This window comes from Carcharhinus amblyrhynchos, chromosome 30, assembly GCF_965287045.1.
Source record: "Carcharhinus amblyrhynchos chromosome 30, sCarAmb.v2.hapA, whole genome shotgun sequence".
Classification (NCBI taxonomy): Eukaryota; Metazoa; Chordata; class Chondrichthyes; order Carcharhiniformes; family Carcharhinidae; genus Carcharhinus; species Carcharhinus amblyrhynchos.
The window spans coordinates 18,050,032-18,072,100 of NC_137353.1; the positions used below are offsets into that span (position 1 = coordinate 18,050,032).

The 22,069-nt window shown below is 47.9% G+C and overlaps 1 protein-coding gene across 1 annotated transcript; it reads right to left on the reverse strand.

Annotated features, from left to right (window-relative positions):
- Positions 1-737: 737 nt before the first annotated feature.
- On the reverse strand, positions 738-19,535 carry mfn2 (mitofusin 2). The gene is made up of 18 exons (XM_080215400.1): positions 19,427-19,535; positions 17,818-17,996; positions 16,560-16,695; positions 15,823-15,985; positions 15,070-15,194; positions 14,869-14,977; positions 14,619-14,726; positions 13,114-13,267; positions 11,927-11,994; positions 11,588-11,709; positions 11,257-11,383; positions 11,006-11,110; positions 8,683-8,785; positions 6,805-7,025; positions 6,239-6,394; positions 3,393-3,589; positions 2,749-2,883; positions 738-2,147 (listed from the first exon to the last, which is right to left on the reverse strand). Exons 2-18 carry the CDS (start codon positions 17,990-17,992, stop codon positions 2,078-2,080), a joined length of 2,274 nt encoding a protein of 757 aa, XP_080071526.1. The 5' UTR covers positions 17,993-17,996; positions 19,427-19,535; the 3' UTR covers positions 738-2,077.
- Positions 19,536-22,069: the final 2,534 nt, after the last annotated feature.

The following is a 22,069-nucleotide window of genomic DNA, read 5'->3' on the forward strand; positions in this document are numbered from 1 at the left end:
AGATGCTTAATATTTCATTTATTAACCAGTCTTTTCTGAGATGCTGACTAATATTTACCAGAATTCTTAGTTCTTATTGTTTCCAATATATTTAAATGTTTAAAACTATGAATATAAGCCTCAGTCAAATCAAGGCATAAACACAAAATAAGCCTCTTTAAACGTGTGTTAAATACTTTTGTTTCTGCTTGAATGATCAAGAGAAAGATATAGTGTTGTGGTTCTGGGGACATAGTTGACAGTCAAATCAGCTATTCACAATGCACATAAAGCATTTTGTCATCAATGAAAACTGACCGGTTCAAAACGAATGCAGCTCTCAATGCTCCCAGTACACTGCAAGATTTAAAAAACACAGAATTTACCAAAGTTCAGGGTAAAGGATTTCCTCTATCAGTAAAGTTGGGGCAATAAGGTCACCATGAGAACAACACAGTAGGAGTCTAGAGTTTTGATAGTGTATGGAGTTGATGCAAACGATGTAGTTCTCACATCATATATATTTTGCATTGCAGACATTTCACAGACACAAGTGTTCATCATCCTTGGTCTTTACATTTACAGAAAAATGTCTGAACCTTTCATAAATGTGATTCATGAAATGCAGAAATCTTCTCACACATCAATACTTCCTTATTCATCATTCCAAACATTTCTGAATCTGGACTGATAAGGGGAGCAGAGGGTGGGGGGTTGTGGGGGGGTTGTGGGGGGGGGGGGGGGGGGAGAGAGAGATGGAAGTTACGCATGCAATACACAGAGCAAAGAGTCATACTGGAATTCTTCTTTACCAGTTCCCAGTATCTAGTGGTTTAAATCACAGGCAATCCTTTCTTACACAGCAGAAATATTTCCCAAGTTTACAAGCTCATTACCAAATCTACTCAGATTTGAATTTCAGTTCTCCTTATGTTACTGACTTGCTTCTCTGCACACCCAGTTGACAGACTGGGAATCTCATTACATACCAGGACTATGTTCAGCTCAGACTCACCCTCTGTCAACACAAACCAACAATTCAGTTTAGAGTACAGATTAAATTAAAAATAAGTATCTTGATTGAAACAGATACCCAGAGTGAGTACTGGAATCTCATCAATGGGGTTCAGGGTATTTGCATATAGAATACCAAGGAGCAAGTTACAGACAGAAATCTAATCAAGGAGTTGAAGGTAGCACAGACTGTGATGTTTCAAGTTTTGTGACCTCTCTGAAACCCAGATTAGAATTCATATTGTAAATATCAGAATGATCTGGGAGTAAAGGGCAATCCAGAGACATCTTTTGAATTCCAGGTTGGTGTCAAATATACCAGCTGCAGATATTGAGCATATCTGGGGGTTTTAAAGGACTTCTTGGCTTTATTTCTTAGTCATGGCATGCTGTTTAAATGATTATCTTCAAAATGAACAATAGAAAATGCCATACATCACCTCTGATCAGATTTAGCAAACACTCCTGACATGTGAAACTTTGTAATTTGGAGATCCGATCGTGTTGGGAGGTGTGGAGAGAGGGGGTAGGTGTGGAGAGAGGGGATAGGGGTGGTTTTAGGGTGCATCATCAGGGAGCTCTTTCCCCATCCCCAGTAAATTGTTCACATCTCTAGTAAAAATACAAATGTACTCCCATCTCCCAGTAAGGACCCTATGTTTTGTCCATAGTAAAGGAATGGTCTGCCGATCACAAGTGAAGTCTCCTACATGTCACCCTGCATCACGCAGCTCAGACTATGAAAGATCAAGTAACCTGTCCCACAATGTGACAAGTTTCAGTGTCCATTGCAGGTCAACAAGCCCGAGCTGCAAGATGCGTCTGAACCAAAACATAAAAGGTGGTTGGTCTCCTGCTGGCTGCTCTTTGCGATTCACCAAGTGTATAAAGTCAGACACTGATCAGTGAGTCACAGCATTAATTCAGCCCCAAATAGCTTTAAATCAATTGTCAGTTTATAAATTATTCTGAAAAAGAAATGAATATCCTAACAATCCCTCCCCTCCACTGGTGTGACAGTTAGTGCTGCATTTGTGTCTCAGGCGGTGGAAACATCTTCCAAGTTTGCACGCGTCAGTCACTCTCATCTGCTCTGCTCCAGGTACTGGTGAGTGAACATGTTCAGTTCACTATCCAGCCAGCCAGCCTTGTTCCTGCAAAGAATAACATTCAGTCACAACAAATACGGGAATCAGTACACCAGGAGATCAATGCACCACGCCTCGCACGACACCTAATTCTCAAATTAAACTCAAACCCCACAACAGTTCCCAGGGATTCTGCATTGCCCCTTTCATTCAAAGCTGAGTGGGGATGAGGGGACTTTGGGGTGATTTGGAGGAAAATGCTAGATGGAGTTAAGCCCTCACCCTTGCTGCCCAGATGAGGTCATTGACCTTCTTGCAGCACTGCTTCCCTGTTCTGAGGTGGCAACTGTCTCCCAGGCCACACTGCCATCAGGCCCCCTTGGTGAGTCTGGCTTCCTTACGCTCTTTCCCCTACTAATGCAGACTTAATGTCAAATCAGGGATCCACCATGTAATTTTAACCTAACCTGAACTCAAAACTCAAGAGTCTTTTGGATCAGCTCTGCACACAGCAGAAAGCTTCTGGCAACCGGTTTCCGAGCCCAAAGCTGTCAACATTTGCCACCAATTTTGCCAACATCTGTAGGCACTCACCTGAGCAACCAGTTTCTGAGACCAAAGCTGTCAACATTTGCCACCAATTTTGCCAACATCTGTAGGCACCCACCTGAGCAGCTTGGCTTTGCTCTGCAAGGAGTCCAGCAGTTCAATCTTCTTATTCAGATCCTTAATCTCCTCGTCCAGGTTCTGCCGTGTCACATCCACCTGCTGACAGAGCTGGGCAAATGTCCCTGTCAACTCCCTGCAGAGGAAGGAATGGGAACAGAAGTGAAAGGGAGGCACAGAAACATAGGTCCTTACATTTACTGTAATAATAACTTAAAGCAACACTTGGGGCCTAGGGAGAATGGACAAATCAGTCAAGATCCAGCTGCTAATCAGTATCCGCTGATCCCTGCTGGAAGTTTCAAATCGAGACGTTGAGTTAGATCTGGGTTCACTGTAATGGAATATCCAATCAAAATTCACTATCTGGTGCCACATGTGAAGAACAGTCATTGGTGTCTGAGATTGACAGCAGGTGATACTGGGATAATAGGGTGGTGACCCTGGATCACATTTCCAGGAAGAGTTGGTGCCACCGGCTGGGGCTAGCATGCAAAAAGAAGAGTGCTCGAAAATCAGAGGGGGATAATATTTCTGATTGAAGGGAGCAGCCTGTGTTTGCGAACAGCAGAGTATGTAAAAAGGAGGGGAAGTGGTGCCTGGCTCCCTCCCAACCCCCAACGTTTACTCCGTTCCCTCACTTACTGTTGCACCTGATGGCTGCAGTTGGATCCAGTGTAACCGACAATAAGCTGTAGCTTCTCAACAGCATAATCTACCAGCTGACGCTTGAAGGCTCTTTCCTTGGCTCTGGTTGTCCATGTCAGCCGCTCGTATATGTACAGGAGGCCATACATCCCCACGCTCAATGCAATCAACCGCCAGCCCACTGCTTTCCACACCTGACACAATCAGACGAGGGGGTCAGATTTCTCCAAATCCTTTACACTGTTCATCATACATAAATGTTGATTTATCTAGTTTGCTGCAACATTCAAGAGGCAGCTGGATATAGCAGTTGGATCGAATGGGATCAAAGGTTATGGGGAAAAAACAGGATCAGGCTATTGAGTTGGAGTGAGGAGAGGCTGAATAAACTGGGCTTGTACTCGTTAGAGTTTAGAAGAATGAGGGGAGATCTCATTGAGACGTATAAGATGATGAATGGGATGGATAGGATAGAGGTGGAGAGACTCTTCCCGCTCAAAAAAGACAGTAGGACTAGGGGGCACAGCCTCAAGATAAAAGGGGGGCGGTTTAGAACAGAGTTGAGGAGGAACTTCTTCACTCAAAGGGTGGTGAATCTCTGGAATTCTCTGCCCGTTGAAGTGGTGGAGGCTGCCTCGCTAAATATTTTTAAGACGCGGGTTGATGGGTTTTTGATAAGAGAGGGGATTAAGGGTTATAGGGAGAGGGCGGGAAAGTGGAACTGAGCCACGACAGATCAGCCATGATCTTATTGAATGGCGGGGCAGGCTCGAGGGGCTAGATGGCCTACTCCTGCTCCTATTTCTTATGTTCTTATGTTCTTATGGATGATCAGCCATGATCATAAATAATGGCGGAGCGGGCTTGAAGGACCTACTTTCTATGTTTCTATTTCAAGCCCAGCCCTTGGGATTCAGCACAGAAATCTCTAGTACAGCTGCAGTTTTTCTGTTCATTTATATTCAGCAAAGAGTCCAGAAAGGGGCTCATCAAAGAATGAGGCTCCTGCAGTAGCACCCAGCTGGAGACAAGGGCAAGAAATCAGAATCACAGAATTTCTACAGAAGGGGGCCATTTGGCTCACCACATCGGCACCAACTCTCTGACAGCATGTCTCACCCAGGCCTTCTCCCCTGCCCTATCCCCTTAACTCTGCACATTTACCATGTAAATGGATTAACATTTAATCTACACATCTTAGGACACTAAGGTCCGATTTAGTATGTTTGCACATCTCAGGACTGTGGAAGGAAACTGGATCACTGAGGGAAAACACATACAGATGCGGAAAATGCGAAAACTCCATCCAGATCCGAAGCTGGAATTGAACCGGCTCCCTGCCGCTGTCAGACAGCAATGCTAACCATTGTACCACCATGGAAAGTCCCAGGTGCCCATCACCTGACCAACAAGAGACCAGTCCAGTCAGACACCACTCATGTCTGTGTCAATGGTTGCCTTCCATGTTTTAACCCTATTCCTTCTTGCTCCCCATTAATATTTCCTCGCTCTCCAGCAACGCTTTAAATGGATTTCTGGATTCCACTTCAACTTAAGAACATTAGAACATAAGATCATGAAAATTAATAGGCCAACTGGTTCCTCCTGCTCCTAGTTCTCATGATTTTATGTTCTTAAGTTGAATGCTCCACTATTCAATAAGATCATAGCTGATCTTTCATCTTACCCATTCGCTCACCATAACCCTTAATTCCTTTACTGTTCAAATATCTATCTTTGCCTTCAACAATGTAGCCTCAACTGTTTCACTGGGCAGGGAATTCCACAGATTCATAACCCATTGAGTGAAGAGGTTCTTCTGCTCCCCTTTATTTTGAAGCTATACCAACTAGTTCTAATTTCACTGCTTCTATCTTATCTTTTCTCTTCTTAATTTTATACGTTTCTATAAGATCCCTCCTCATTCTTCTAAATTCCAATGAATATAGTCCCAGTCTACTCAGTCTCTCCTCATAAGCCAACCCTCTCAACTCCAGAATCAACCTAATGAATCTCCTGTGTACCCTTCCAGTGCCAGTACATCCTTTTTCAAGTAAGGAGACCAAAAACTGTACATGATACTCCAGACTTAACTGTCTCTTTTCATTCTTGGTGATTGTTTTAATTCTAGGCCCTCATTCTTCTCACACTGATGATGTAGAAATAATCCATCACCACATAGTAACCGTTGATAATAAAAGCCTCCATCAGGTCACTTAGCAATTTTACAGTTCGAGCCGCTGCTGCGGAATGGGTGAGTGAGGGGGCCATCGGTGATGTGGTCTTTCAACATTCCCACCAGCACTACAAACACTTAGGTAAGTTTGAGGGGCAATGTGGCCCTGTGGTCAAAGTCTCCCTTCTCCAGTCAGAAGGTCATGGAGCCAAGTCTCCAGAGAGGATACTGGTACATGCCAACATTCAATACAAAACAAAGATTGCAGAACCTTTCTTTTAAATGATATGTTAAACTGAGGTCCTATCTACTTGTTAATAGGATCTTGTTGAGCTATGTGGCTGCTGTGTTTGTCCACACAAAAAAGTGGCCACACTTCTAAAGTAATTCCTTGGTCCTGATGGGGTTTGGCATGACCTGAAACTGAGATCAGCTGCCAAATGAATTGTTACTGCTTTCCTTTAGGTTCCTGAAACCTGCTCCTATTCCAACCCTCTCATGGCTCCAAGCAATGCCACACCCTCCTTTCCAATGGACCATCACTGGATTACAGAGAGCGGCCACCATTGCCCAGCTCAGACGTCCATTGCTTCACCAGCAGCAGTGACAGTACGATCTGGCAGAGATCACTGTACCAGATGTTGGTGAGTGAACAGCTATCACTTACCACACCCCCGACCACGATTATTCCCATTGATGTCCGCGAAGTTAATGAAGCCAATCCCGTTACCATAGAAACCATGAGTTCTTCCTGGGTCATGGACCCCTGGGGTAAGGATGGTAAGCTGGCACTGACTGGTGTAATGGGTAGTTGCCGTGAGACCTAGAGACACAGGAGAACAAGATTCGGTGAAGATCAGACAGCCTAAAACCAGCTGTGATTTAAATCTTAAATCGCCCAATGCGCCACTTAGATTACAGAAAAGTAACAGAGGAAGTAATCACCACCAATCTCAGCCAGGGTTCAGTGGTACATCCTGGCCTCAGGGTCAGAAGTTCATGGATTCAGGTTCCACTCCAGAGACTTGAGCACAGATTCCAGTCTGAAACTCAAAGTGCAGTACTAAGGGAATTGAGCACTGTTGCAAGTGCCATCCTCTGTCCAATGGAACAAATATGAAGCCAGAGAATATCTCCCCATCGCACTGGCCAATCTTTATCCATCACCCTTCATTAAAAACTGAAAACCAGATATAGGATAATGAGCAGATAACCTGTTTCCCTTTGTTTTACCTGGTCATTGTATCCTGCCAGTGCCCTGCGACTATTCTTTGGGCCCAGGAAGCGATTGACGAGCATCGTCCACCCGAGTGAAAAGTGGAACTCGATGTCTTCTTGGAAATCGGCACAGAGTCTGTCACAATTCAGGTCATAACTCAGACTGAAACGCTGACGAGGCACCAGCATGTCTACCTGGCCCCTCTCTGTGGGTGGCAAGAGAGGCTGAAGGCTGTCTGGAAGGGGATTGTGAGAAGGGGGAATGAAAGAAATCATTACAAAATCATCTAATGAAAAAGGGGCTCCAAGATTCCTAACAAGAGGCTACATACCATGCGCACACTGTCCTCATCCCGACCCTGCACACTGCTCCCCTGCCACCCCCAGACCCTGCACACCACACCACCCCCCTACCCCCAGACCCTGCACACCGCAAACCCCCCACCCACCCCCAGACAATTCCCCTCCCCCAGATCCTTCACACCACAATTCCCCACCCCAGGCCCTACACACCACAATCCCCCGCCCCCAGACCCTGCACACCACTCCCTCCTCACCTCCCCCAGACCCTGCACACCACTCCCACCTCCCCCAGACACTGCACACCACTCCCCCGACTCCCCCACAGACCCTGCACACCACACATATGCCCGACCCAGCACGTTGCACCCACTCCGCTAGACCCTGCACCCCACCCTCACCCCTGACTCCGCACATTGCCTCTCCCCCAGTACACCATCCACACATTCACCCTGCACCAGCTTCTATTCATCCATCAGCCCCACTGACAAGAAACCAGCTCCCAAACACATGGAAATCTCATTAGAATACTCAGAAATCTAGGCAAGAAAAGACCATGTTCAATCTAGTTGGTGTTCTAATTATCACTAGACTGTTCAAGGACTTGCTGCCTAATCACGATAACTGATCTCTCTCAGTTAGTCTACAACAGATTCAGTGATAAAGTGAGGAAAACCTCAGTGGCCCAAGAGCTTTGGGAACCAATGGCCTCCCAAGAATGCTCCTTACGCACGGTCATGTCTCAAATCACTCAGCCATCCTGTACCTACTCACCACCCACCCCCAGGGTCCAGCAGTTGATTGATTCTGCCTGTCTGTGTGGCCTCTCACACCCTCCAACCCCTTCCATCTTCCCACTTCTGTCTCCTTCATTTGGTCTCCTCTCCTTGTTCTCTACCACGTCGATGTTGATGCTGTCTTGGCACAGTAGTTATGTAAGCTGGACGTGTAACACAGGTTCAAATCCTACCATGGCAACTGGTGGAATTTAAATTCAATTAATAAAATCTGGAATATGAAAAAAAAGCTAGTCTCCATAACGTTCAAGGTGAAACTGTCATCGATTGTTACAAAAACACATCCAGTTCATTGAGGTCCTTCAGGAAGGAAAATCAGCCAGAATAGATGGCCAAGTAGCAGGACTGGAGACTTGTAAGTTTTAAGTTTATTTATTATTTCACAAGTGGGCTTCAATTAACACTGCAACGAAGTTACTGTGAAAATCCCCTAGTTAGCACACTCCGGTGCCTGTTCGGGTGTACTGAGGGAGAATTTAACTTGGCCAATGCACCTAACCAGTACGTCTTTCGGACTGTGGGAGGAAACCAGCGCACCCAGAGGAAACCCATGCAGGCACCAGGAGAACGTGCAAACTCCACACAGGTAGTGACCCAAGCCGAGAATCGAACCAGGTCCGTCGCACTATGAGGCAGCAGTGCTAACCACTGTGCCACCGGGCTGCCCATTTTTTCAGCTTTGAGCCTAAAGCTGTACTTTGAGTAGCAGAGCTCAATGCTACTCACTGAGACCTATCGGCAACTGCTTACACTTCTCTAATAGTATATTGAGAAAGGACTAATGTTCAGCACTGACCGATCATTTCCTGCTGTGTTTTCTGCAGGCTGGTTGTAATGGTGACAGAGCAACGCTCAGACATGTTGCGCCCAAGTCCTTCCTCGATGTGTTTGTGGAGCTCCTGTGAGAAGACAGAAACAAAGATAAGGATGTTGTGGCAGAAGGTGGAAGAACGAAGAGAAAGGACGGCCTACACTAACTTTGAATTGAAGCAACTCCTTCAGACTTGCCCCCAAGTCCAGTCTTACTTCTTCTGCAGAGGAATTTAATGCAGTTATCTCCTCGTTCCTTGCTGTTAGATTTCTTAGAATGCCTACAATGCAGAAGGAGGTCATTCAGCCCACCGAGTCTGCACCGACAACAATCCCACTCAAACCCTATCCACTTAACCCCACATATTTATGTTGTTCGCTCCCCTGACTGTAAGGTGCAATTTAACATGGCCAGTCAACCTAACCCGCACATCTTTGGACTGAGGGAGAAAACCAAAGCATTCAGAGGAAATTCACACAGATACGGGGAGAACATGCAAACTCCACACAAACAGTGACCCAAGGCCAGAATTGAACCCGGGTCCCTGGCGTTGAGAGGCAGCAGTGCTAACCATAGATTATAGGAGTCTCTTCTCCCATTGGGTGTGGTTCCTACAATGATTTCCAATTTGATCCTGTTAAGACTGGTGATCCTCTGAACTTGCCTCTTGTTCATTCCCAGTTTTAGTTATCCTGTCCTACACGCACATACTCAGTTTCTCACACTCTCACTGCATTGAGTTCAAGATCAATTTCATCTCCTACTCAAACTCATTCCTTCTCAGGACTTTCTGCCCACAAGCTACACAATTTTAGAAGCCAAACTTGACGTTACCGAGCAACTGCCTCCCAATTTACCTGTCCCAGCCTCTCATTCTTCATCCTCAACCCTTCACTAAACTTTCCAGTAAAGGAACTCTGGTTAATTTTTTGTTGTGACCACCCGCTGAATTGGGAATAAATAAAGCAGAGAGCGAGGGGACTGGTTTAACAAGCAGATTCCAGTCGCATACAATGCTTTAAATAAATGTAACTGTTCTGCCAGCATTGTCAAATAGGAGGCAGAGGGTGGGGGTCAATGGGTGCTATTCGGATTGGCGGTTGGTGACTAGTGGGGTGCCCCAGGGGTCGGTGCTGGGGCCTCAGCTATTTACCATTTATATAGATGATCTGGAGGAGGGAACCGAGTGCAGGGTGTCGAAATTTGCTGATGACACCAAGATTGGGGGAAAGGCAAATTGTGCGGAGGGTGTGGAGAGTCTGCAGAAGGATCTAGATAGGCTGGGCGAATGGGCCAGGAAATGGCAAATGGAATTTAATGTTGGCAAGTGTGAGGTGGTCCACTTTGGTAGGAAGAATGGTAGGAAGGACTATTACTTACGTGGCGAAAAACTGCAGCAGGCGACGGTGCAGAGGGACCTCGGGGTCCTTGTGCATGAGTCGCAAAAACCCAGCTTGCAGGTGCAGCAGGTGGTCAGGAAGGCGAATGGGATGCTGGCCTTCATAGCGAGGGGGATTGAATATAAAAGTAGGGAGGTCTTGCTGCAGCTGTATAGGGCATTGGTGAGGCCGCAGCTGGAGTACTGTGTGCAGTTTTGGGCGCCGCACCTGCACAAGGATATTTTGGCCCTGGAGGGAGTGCAGAGGAGGTTTACTAGGCTGATACCGGAGTTGAGGGGATTGAGCTATGAGAGGCTGAATAAACTAGGCTTGTACTCGTTAGAGTTTAGAAGAATGAGGGGAGATCTCATTGAGACGTATAAGATGATGAATGGGATGGATAGGATAGAGGTGGAGAGACTCTTCCCGCTCAAAAAAGACAGTAGGACTAGGGGGCACAGCCTCAAGATAAGGGGGAGGCGGTTTAAAACGGAGTTGAGTAGGAACTTCTTCACTCAAAGGGTGGTGAATCTCTGGAATTCTCTGCCCGTTGAAGTGGTGGAGGCTGCCTCGCTAAATATTTTTAAGAAGCGGGTTGATGGGTTATTGATAAGAGAGGGGATTAAGGGTTATGGGGAGAGGGCGGGAAAGTGGAACTGAGCCACGACAGATCAGCCATGATCTTATTGAATGGCGGGGCAGGCTCGAAGGGCTAGATGGCCTACTCCTGCTCCTATTTCTTATGTTCTTATTTCTGAAACAAATAATTATTTCTTGTACCAGATTTTGAAGAGAGAGAGAGAGAGAGAGAGAGTGTGAGTGAGTGAGAGTGTGTGTGTGTATATATATATATATATAGATATACACGTACACGTGGGAAAACTGAGCCCAGGGAATCAACCTGTTCACCCTCCAACACTGATACTCACACACTTGTAGACTCGAAGCACCACCGGTGAGGGGTGAAAATCCATCTGGAAATCATCCACCAATGTGGCAAGGTGGCGGATTTCTTCTGCCATTGCGTTGGAGACCTAAGACACAGGAGATGGCATCAAACAGCACCCAGGCCAGCCTTAGAAGCAAATCCAAAACCTCAGAACACAAGGAACAGTCCAGTGAACAGTACATTACACTCACTCTCCCCGAAAGCTAAGCTAATCAAACAGTTCACTCTCACCTGCCGCTCTACCTCCTCCGTGATCTGTTTGATTTTGCCTTTACAATCTTGGGTCAGTAGGTCCAATTGATTGTCTATAAACTCCAATCGATCCATTCGCTCCTTTCTTTGGTTCAAGCAATGCACCCTGCAACAAGGTTAAAGGTCAGTCCCAATCTCAGCTAATCCCAAACCATCAGGGTGAGGTCCGCAGGGGTGGTGTTATTCTAATGTAAAATCGGTTTCCATTTTAGATCTTGGTAGCTTACATTCCTAGTGTCCCCATTCAATGGGACAATCAGATGTTGGGGGTTATAAAACAGACAGCCTGTTGATGCATGAATAAACGCACCTCTGTTCCGCGGCAGCAACGTGCACCGAATCCATAATTCGTCGCAGGGCTTCCGAGATCTGCTTGGCACGGACTGTGTGCTGCTCAAACTTGGTCTTTACAGCCGACTGTGAGATACATTCCTGCAGAGTACTCAGGAAAGAGGGTAGACGGGTAAGGCAAGAAAGAGCTTCAACCATAGAGCAAGAACTCAGAAAGGAATGAATTTTGATCAAAAGCATTCTTAAGCAGAAAAAATTAAAAGATCAAACTTATCAGAATTTTCTGAATGTATTTATAGCAGATGAGAGTGTTCTGTGAAAGATATCAATCAGCTCCATTACCCAGCCACAGACTCACCTCAAATCGTCGCTCAAAGTTCTGGAACTCAAACATTCTTGCCTGGAACCCCTCAGCCAGTGCTCCACCTGTTCATAACACACAAACAGCATGAGCTGCACCACTTCTCTCTCTTATTTGTGGAGCTTGCTGCCCCATAGTGTGGTGGAATCTGAATCATTGAGCAGTTTAAAGGAGGAGATAGATAAATTTCTAATTAAAAAAGGGATAAAAGGATATGGGAAACAGGCGTGAAGGTGGATTTGAGACCAGGGAGAGATCAGCCATGATCTGACTGAAAAGCAAAGCAGGCTTAAAGGGCTGAATTTGCCTACTTCTTCTCCTTACTCCTACGTTCCTATTGAGACTCAGGCCATTGCAGTTTAAACTGGCAGAGTCAGGGTTGGGGAAAGATCCACAACAGTCCAGAGATGTGCTGGTTAGGTTGATCGGTCATGCTAAAATTGCCCCTTAGTGTCCCGGGATGCGTAGGTTAGAGGGATTAGTGGTAAAATATGCAGAGACATGGGGGTAGGGCCTGGGTAGGATTGTGGTCGGTGCAGACTCGATGGGCCGAAGGGCCTCTTTCTGCACTGCAGAGTTCTATGATTCTATGAACACGAGAAACGTAGTGTGCAAGTCAGACAGCTGCTTTTAATCCAAATATTTTAATCTACTAATTTCTGATTTTTAAAGCAGGCTTCACCCCAGGTCTGGGCTGAGTTATCAACTGGCTGCAGTATCTGATGATCCCACTCCTGATTGTTACCCAGTGACTTTCACTGGAGATTGCATTTGTGTGTATGTTGGGCTTGATTACGCTGCCCTCTTCAGTGGAACAGCCAGCTAGCTTTTCTCACAATCCTGCGTACAGATCTTAAAATCAAGCAAGAGTATTGTGATCCTTACCCAGCTTTATGCTATTTTGTAACCTGGCTTTAGTGGTCTGCTGACCTTTGAGGATATGTCAGGGGTCATTCACTGTGGATAATCAGCCTATCACAAACATGAGCGAATATTGAATAATACTTGTTGGAGAAAGATTTGGCAGGCAAAAAGAGTCGGACTAACTGATTTGCTCCTTCAATGAGCTAACTGGCTTCGTTCTGTGCTGGAGGACTCTACTGATCAGAAATACAGTTCACTACAACCAGATTCCTTTGACCAGTAGTGTAAACATGCACCCATTCTGTCTGCCTCCCTCGTACCTCCTTCAGGCATCCCCTGTGCTTTCTGGATGCGAGCGTTCAAAACCTCTTTGGCTGACACAAAGAAGATGCGATCTGTGGCCTGAGCCCGATCCACCACTCCCAACTCATCCACCAGGAAGCTAGTGCAGCGATCCATGTGCTGCCGACGCACCTGTCATCACGAAAAGAGGCGACGCATGATGTCCATCATATTCAAGTAATGCTCAGGTCACTGAGCATCAAAAAAAAACACAAAATAAATGAGGCCCAGCCAGTGTTGGGTACTGCCATTGCGAACCCTGTAATCACAGCAGTGTGCAGGTCAATCACATACTGACTGACAAGTCTCACAGACACCAACATGACTCAGACATGTTTCCACCAGCATTCCCCTGGCACTGTCAGTTTGTCTGCTGACTCCCCTGGGAAGGAGCTTCCAGCTGTGTTCCAATTATAACATTCAATGCCAAGATGCCCACTTCAGGAGAAGTTGGCATTATTCTCCTTGGGACAGAGAAGCTGGAGGAGGTTTTACAAGAATAAATGAGGAGAAACTGCTTCCAGTGGCAAAGGGGTTAATATTCAGATCTAAGGTAATTGGCAAAAAAAAAATCAGAGATGACATAAAGTAACGTTTTTATAAACTCAGCTAGTTGATGTGAAATGTTGGAGGGTTGAAGTAAATTCATTAGGAACGCTGAAAAGGAAAGTGAATAAATACTTGAAAAGGAGGGATTTGAAGAGCTATGGGTCTAGAGCAAGGGAAAGGGACTAATTCAAATAGTGCCTTCAAATAGACACAATGGGCAAAATGTAAAACTCTGTGATTCCTTGGCTGCAAATGCAATCAGTTTCAGAATTCAGCAGATGAAACATATGGTCTCCCCCATCCCTCCACCTGTGCCAGGTCCACACAGTGCACTCAGAACTTCCAATCAGAGCTGCTTGCTATATAAGACCCTTGTCAGACCCCACTTGGAGTACTGTGCACAGTTCTGGTTGCCTCACTACAAGAAGGATGTGGAAGCTATTGAGAGGGTGCAGAGGAGATTTACAAGGATGTTGCCCAGATTGGGAGACATGCCTTATGAGGATAGGTTGAGGGAGCTAGGTCTCTTCTCCTTGGAGAGAAGAAGATTGAGAGGCGACCTGATAGAGGTTTATAAAATGTTGAGAGGTATAGATAGGTGGATTCTCGGAGGCTATTTCCCAGGGCTGAAATGGTCACTACAAGAGGACACAGGTTTAAGGTGCTGGGGAACAGGTACAGAGGAGATATCAGGGGCAAGTTTTTCACTCAGAGGGTGGTGACTGAGTGGAATTGGCTGCCGTCGGTGGTGGTAGAGGCAAACTCGCTGGGGTCTTTTAAGAGACTTCTGGATGGGTACATGGGATTTAATGGGATTGAGCGTTATAGATAGGCCTGGTAGGTATGGATATGATCGGCGCAACTTGCGGGCCAAAGGGCCTGTTTGTGCTGTAGTGTTCTATGTTGTATAAAGTGCCTACCGCACACTGCTCACCTCTTCCATGTACTCAGGTTCCGAGGCAGAAGCATCCCAGCGGTTATTGAGGATAAAGATATTGGGTTGTGACAATCGCTCGTTGACTTTGTGAAAGAACTGCTTCTCCTGAAACAGAAACCAAGAGGTAAAACTCCATCCTTGAATTATTGATGTCTGCCTGAATGCAACCAAGTCTCTCACATTGCCACCTGTAACTGACAGGGCTTGCTCCCTCTTGCCTGTACACATCAGTGTTTCGCTCACTCACCGTCTGCATTAATGTTGACTCAGAGTTTGCCACCAACACAAACACATCAGCATCCAGGCAGAATTTATCAATCCAGCTGTCCAGTTCTGTGGTTACGTCAATCCCAGGACTGGGACAAACAAAAAAAGGGGAGCTCATTAATAGTATGGTACAGGACAAGGTGCCAGTAAGTATAGCAAGGTTGAATACACTCTCTCATACCTATCCACCAGCACCAGGTCGTCTCGCAATAAAGCACATTTCATCTTGGGCCACATGACGGAGACAAGGCTACCTGCGGTGAGCTGTTGATCCTGGTGAAGTGCGTGAGCCAAGTGATTCACAGTCTGTAGGAGACACAAGAAACTCTTTAACAAGGGCTTCTTAAATGATCAAATTCATTCCTTCGCCCCTTTGCTCCTTCTGTCTCTGGTGATCTTGCATCAGGCTTCAGCCCTGAGTCAGCGTCTGGCAGTAGAGCTTGGTTTTCACAGCCCAACACACACTCTCACAGTTCAGATCTGGCCTGGGCACCAGGGCTACTAAAGGTCAGCTGAACTGTTCCATATTGTTACCGAGCTCAGATTCAGCTCATCAGGGTGGCACAAGAACAGCCCAGGGAGCACCCTGGTTTCACTGGACTAACATCAAACCACAGGTAAATTGGTGGCAAGGAAGGAGATAGAAGTGCCACGACTGTTCTCATTCTGTAACACTGCTACCATCAGCCATCATAACCCAGAGAGGCGGACACAGAGAGGATCACAAGAAGAGCAATTTGTTCAGTCATGTTTAAACAGAGTGTAGGGGAAACCACCGCTCCCCCAAACTCGTGGCTCATGTGCTCCTCAACCATGCCCGAGGCATTCACTCCAAATCCTCAGCCTGCTTTACACAACCGAGCGTAGCCCTCAGATCTGACACACACAGAGATAGGTCCCATAGTTACCATATAAAGGGTGTCAACTATCTAACCTTGATGTTTCGTTTCTCCTCAGATCCATCTGTGAGCAGGTACGCCTCATTCCCATCTGAACCCTCCACACGTAGGAAGCAGTTGGTGGTGTGGCCAATTCCTGAGGGCAGGACTTTGTCCCACAGCATCGCATTAATCACACTGCTTTTTCCATTGCTCGTCCTGTGAACAAAACGCATTTTAACCTTGCACAAATTGGCAGAGCAGACACCATGCCGAGGAACAATCAGGAGCTTGGGAATTGCACCATAGAACCAACAGCACCGAGAGCAGAGCACCATAGAACCAGCATTAGCGAAAGCTCTCAAACAAACCAGCTGAGCAACACCAAACCTCAATCTTGCTCATAAGGTGTAAAACTCATGAATGCTGTCACACTTACTGGGACACCATCAGCAATCTGCAGGAGAGCCCAGAAACAATCTGGGAACTATTGGAGATCAACGGTGGCAACCGGCACTGATGGGAGACCAGGGGCAGTACAAGTCTCTCAGCATGAATCTCTTCCACAGAGGAAAGCGGAAGCCGGGTCTTTGAATACACTTAATGCTGACTTAACGCAGATTTTTGATGGAGATGGGGCAGGCAGGAAAGTGGAGTTTAAGACACAAACGGATTGAATGGTGGTGCAGGCTTGATGGGTTGATTGCCCATTCTTATTTCTAATGATCCTAAGTGAGGCAGGGGTGATACCGAGCATAGAGGTGGGACACTCACGTGGTGGAACATGACCTACCTGCCAAAAAATGCTACCTTCATGTGCCGTCGCGCCAGCACCTCACTGATCCCCCCGACCTTTGATAGATAACCCGTCACCTCCAGCACCTGTTCCTCTGTGGTGATTGGGTCCAGCTCTCCATTCTGGTATGTCTCTGTGCAATGGCAAAAAAACCGGGATCAAGCTACGGCATCCAGTTGACGGATTTCTGGAAAGCAGCCTAGCTTTGAAGCAGCGCTCACGTTTGGAAATGAAGACAGTTCCTATGATGTTTGGGGAACAGGTGGACGTGCTTACACACGGTTCAGTAACTGGAGTCCCAGAGAGCTGTACTGTCCCCAGTTACTGAGACACTGAGTGTGATTCTGGATGTTCCATGTGTTTGCGCTATTGTTATTTGTTTGTTTTGAGCAAAGTTAATCTCATTAAATACAAGTCCCCCCAACACAGACACAGACACCCCATGCAATCCAGACAATCTTGGTATATCTCCTGTTTATGAAGCTTGTGGAGTCAGATCCTGAAAAGTCATTTTACAGGGCAGAGTTGACAGGAGGCCAGCATCAGGCATGGGCCCAGGGCAGCAGGAAATTACAGCGAAGGGTTGGTGAGAGAAGCTGCACAATTGTGGGTTTAAACTTTGTTTGGCTAAAGTTTATTTGTTAGTGTCACAAATTAACACTGCAATGAAGTTACTGTGAAAATCCCATTGTCGCTACATTCCAGCACCTGTTCGAGTACAACGAGGGAGAATTTAGCATGGCTAATGCACCTAACCTGCACGTCTTTCAGACTGTGGGAGGAAACCAGAGCACCCAGAGGAAACCCAAGCAGACATGGAGAGAATGTGCAGGCTCTGCACAGACAGTGGCCCAGGCCAGGAATCAAACCCAGGTCCTTGGTACTGTGAGGCAACAGTGCTAACCACTGTGCCACCGTGCTGGATTTGAATCTCTGGTTCAGCAGTCCGCCTGGTTTCTAAAGTGAACTCTTGGTTACTGAATCAAGTTCATAACCCACAGCCTATTTCCTGACTGGATTGATTATCCTGCACACAGCTATGGGGAGAGAGGGAAGGTGAATAGGGTGTGAAGGAGGTTGGGGAAGTGCTGGTGTGCTACATTCCTGAAGTGAGGTGATGTAACAGGTGCAGAAAAGCCCAAAGTGTGGCTGCCACATCCCCAGCTGAATAGACTGTACATCGCACTCATACCCAGGATGGACTAGCTATGTGTGTGCATACTGCCCTCCCCATCATGTAAAAATCTCTACCCACCTTTGAGGAATGCAGCACTTTCTTTAATGTAGGCTGCGAGCTGCTCAAAAATTCCATTGATTTTCTTTTTGGCTGTGACAAAGTGTTTGAGCGGAGAAGCATTAACCTCGGCCATCAGACGCTTGTCTTTCTTACCAACTACAACAGGGTGTGAGCGGGAGAACATCAGGGACATGGCACTGAAATAACCAGAAAAAACGTGAGGTAGTTAAACCAAGCTGCAGTCACACAGCATCCAGCTTCCTATTGACACTGATAACTTTGTGGGCATTACTTTGGGAGAAGGGCAGGCAGGCACTACCAAAGTTAAGAGTTATGGTGAACAGGCGGGTAAGTAGAGCTGAGTCCATGAAAAGCTCATCAATGATCTTACTGAATGGAGGAGCAGGTTTGAGGGGGCAGGCGTTCTATTCTTGCTCCTAGTTATGTTCTTATTTAAGTGATGAACTGCCCAGTATTTAATCAGACCATTTGTTTCATTTGGTGGTGGGGGAGGAGAAATCAGTGCCCATGGCTGGGGGGGAGGTGGGGGGAGTGGAAGAGGGTCAGCGCCCACGCCCAGGTGGGGGGAGTGGGGGCGGGTCAGCGCCCACGCCCAAGGGGGGGGGAGTGGGGGCGGGTCAGCGCCCACGCCCAAGGGGGGGGGAGTGGGGGCGGGTCAGCGCCCACGCCCAAGGGGGGGGGAGTGGGGGCGGGTCAGCGCCCACGCCCAAGGGGGGGGGAGTGGGGGCGGGTCAGCGCCCACGCCCAAGGGGGGGGGAGTGGGGGCGGGTCAGCGCCCACGCCCAAGGGGGGGGGAGTGGGGGCGGGTCAGCGCCCACGCCCAAGGGGGGGGGAGTGGGGGCGGGTCAGCGCCCACGCCCAAGGGGGGGGGAGTGGGGGCGGGTCAGCGCCCACGCCCAAGGGGGGGGGAGTGGGGGCGGGTCAGCGCCCACGCCCAAGGGGGGGGAGTGGGGGCGGGTCAGCGCCCACGCCCAAGGGGGGGGGAGTGGGGGCGGGTCAGCGCCCACGCCCAAGGGGGGGGGAGTGGGGGCGGGTCAGCGCCCACGCCCAAGGGGGGGGAGTGGGGGCGGGTCAGCGCCCACGCCCAAGGGGGGGAGTGGGGGCGGGTCAGCGCCCACGCCCAAGGGGGGGGAGTGGGGGCGGGTCAGCGCCCACGCCCAAGGGGGGGGAGTGGGGGCGGGTCAGCGCCCACGCCCAAGGGGGGGGAGTGGGGGCGGGTCAGCGCCCACGCCCAAGGGGGGGGAGGGGGCGGGTCAGCGCCCACGCCCAAGGGGGGGGAGGGGGTCAGCGCCCACGCCCAAGGGGTGGGGGGGTCAGCGCCCAGCAGATAGGAACATGGTAAGGGGTTTACGAATGGGCGAGAGAAACAACCCCAGAATCCAGAGACCGATGTTGGGTTTCGGGGCCTTTTTAAGCTGAGCCCGGGGCGAGGATACAACTGTCACCAGCAATGAGCCCGCGGGACCCGGGACTCCGCCACTGCTCTTGGCGGCGGAGAACAGTGACCTTGCGTCACGGCCCGGAGTTCCGGCCCGGTCACACACTTTACCCGAAGTCGCTGGAGCTGGAACTGCACCTGAACCGCTCCAACCGGGATCAGACCTACGTTTGAGCCGCTCTCGCCGGGGCTTTGCCTCATCAACGGCCGCTGCTGCTTTCACTTCGCCGCCCGCGGCCCAACCGACATCCCTCCCCCAGCGTCATCAACCCGCGACAGCCCTCCCGCAGCGTCATCAACCTGCGCCTCAGTCTGGGTAAACAAAGGGAGATTGGCAATGGGTTTTTGTATTTATTTCGTCAAACAGAGCAAAATACTGTAGAAGCTGGAAATATGGAATAACAACAGAAAATGATGAAAATGTTGAGCAGGTCTGACAATACTTGTGGACACAGTAAGAGCCACTCACCTGATGAAGAAGCAGCGCTCTAAAAGCTAATGGCGTTTGCTACCAAATAAACCTGTTGGACTTTAACTGGTGATGTGAGACTTCTTACTGTGTTTACCCCAGTCCAACGCTGGCATGAGCACATCAGCACTTGTGGACACAGTAAGTAATTGGTAGCAAAAGCCACTAGCTTTCGGGCTTCTGATCCTTCGTCTGGGGAGTTCTGATCACAATCAGGGGGTGTAAAGACACACACTCAGTTTACAGAATACTGATTAGAATGCAAGTTTTTACAGCCAATGTGAGTGGAGGTAGCATTAAGCATAGGTTAAGGAGATGTGTATTGTCTCCAGTGAGAATTGCTAGTTCAGGCAAGTCATGGGGATTACACATAGTGTGACATGAACCCAAGATCCCGGTTGAGGCCTTCCTCATGCTTGCAGAACTTGGCTATCAGTTTCTGCTCAGTGACTCTGCGCTGTCAGGTGTCGTGAAGGCTGCCTTGGAGAATGCTTACCTAAAGATCAGAGGCCAAATGCCCGTGACCGCTGAAGTGTTCACCAACAGAAAGAGAACAGTCTTGCCTGATGATTGGTAAGCAGTGTTCATTCATCTGTTATCATAGTGTCTGCATGGTTTCCCCAATGTACCATGCCTTGGGACATCCTTTCCTGCAGCATATCAGGTAGATAACTTTGGCCAAGTAGGAAGAGTATGTACCGTGTATCTGGTGGATGGTGTTCTTACGTGAGATGATGACCTCCGTGTCGATGATCTGGCATGTCCTGCAGAGGTGGCTGTGGCAGGGTTGTGTGGTGTTGTGGTCACTGTTCTCCTGAAGGCTGGGTAGTTTGCTGCGGACAATGGTCTGTTTGAGGTTGTGTGGTTGTTTGAAGGCAAGAAGTGGGGGTGTGGGGATGGCCTTGGCGAGATGTTCGTCTTCATCAATGACATGTTGAAGACTCCCGAGAAGATATTGTAGCTTCTCCGCTCCGGGGAAGTACTGGACAACGAAGGGTATTCTGTCACTGTGTCCCGTGTTTGTCTTCTGAGGAGGTCAGTGTGAATTTTGGCTGTGGCACATCAGAACTGTCGATTGATGAGTCGAGCATCATATCCTGTTCTTATGAGGGCATCTTTCAGTGTCTGGAGGTGTCTGTTATGATCCTCCTCATCTGAGCTTGTCCATAGGGGATGGTTTCTTTAACATGTTTAGGGAGGAAGCTAGAGGAGCTGGGAGCAATCAGAGATTATCTGTGGGCTTGCGGTACAGTGAGGTGCTGAGGTCGCCGTCCTTGATGGAGATGCATGTGTCCAAGAATGCAACTGATTCCAGAGAGTAGTACACGGTGAGTCTGCTGGTGTGATGGAACTTGTTGATGTCATCATATAGTTGTTTCAGTGATTATTCACCATGAGTCCAAAGGAAGAAAATGTCACTGATGTATCTAGTATATAGCTTCAGTTGAAGGTCCTGTGTGGTGAAGAAGTCTTGTTCAGTCTGCGCATGAAGATGTTGGCCTATTGAGGTGCGAATTTGGTCCACATGGCTGTTCCGTGTGTCTGGACAAAGAACTGGTTGTTGAAGGTGAAGACATTGTGGTTCAGGATGAAGCGGATGAGTTGTAAAATTGCATCTGGAAACTGAGAGTTGTCGGCGTTGAGTACTGAGGCAGTTGCAGCAACGCTGTTGTCCCATTAAAAATCCCAGAAAGTATCTGAGGCCCAGAGTAAAAATAAAACCCCATTTAAACCATTGAAGCAGCAATAAAAGGATTTTTAGCAGACAGTTCGGCAAAAATAAAAAAGACTTGTAAACTGTGGAGAACATGATTTTTTAAAAATTCTTTAAGGTACACATGTCACACCAGAGGGTGGTGACTGTCTGGAATGCGCTGCCTGGGAGGGTGGTGGAAATGGGTTGCCTCACATCCTTTAAAAAGTGTCTGGATGAGCACTTGGCACATCATAGCATTTAAGGCTAGGAACCAAGTGTTGATAAGTGGAATTAGGTGGGAGGTCATGCATTTCTTGTGTTTCGGTGCAGACTTGATGGGCCGAAGAGCCTCTTCTGCATTGTATAATTCTATTGCACTCCAAAACAATTTCCATAACAACCACCTGCCTGGTGCAAAACCCGTTTTTCAGCCAGTGCCTGATTCTCCAGGCTGTTGTGATTCCTGCCAGGAGCTAGTGGGCACAGAGAATTATGGCCAATGGGATGCAACATCAGTACAACAACTGATGCATCTGCAAATCCAGACCAGCAAAGGGCGAAACCCCTATTTCCAGAGGGTTACACAATAATAAGATAACATATGGACTCTTAGACTTCCAAGCTCATAAATTTTACAATACAATTT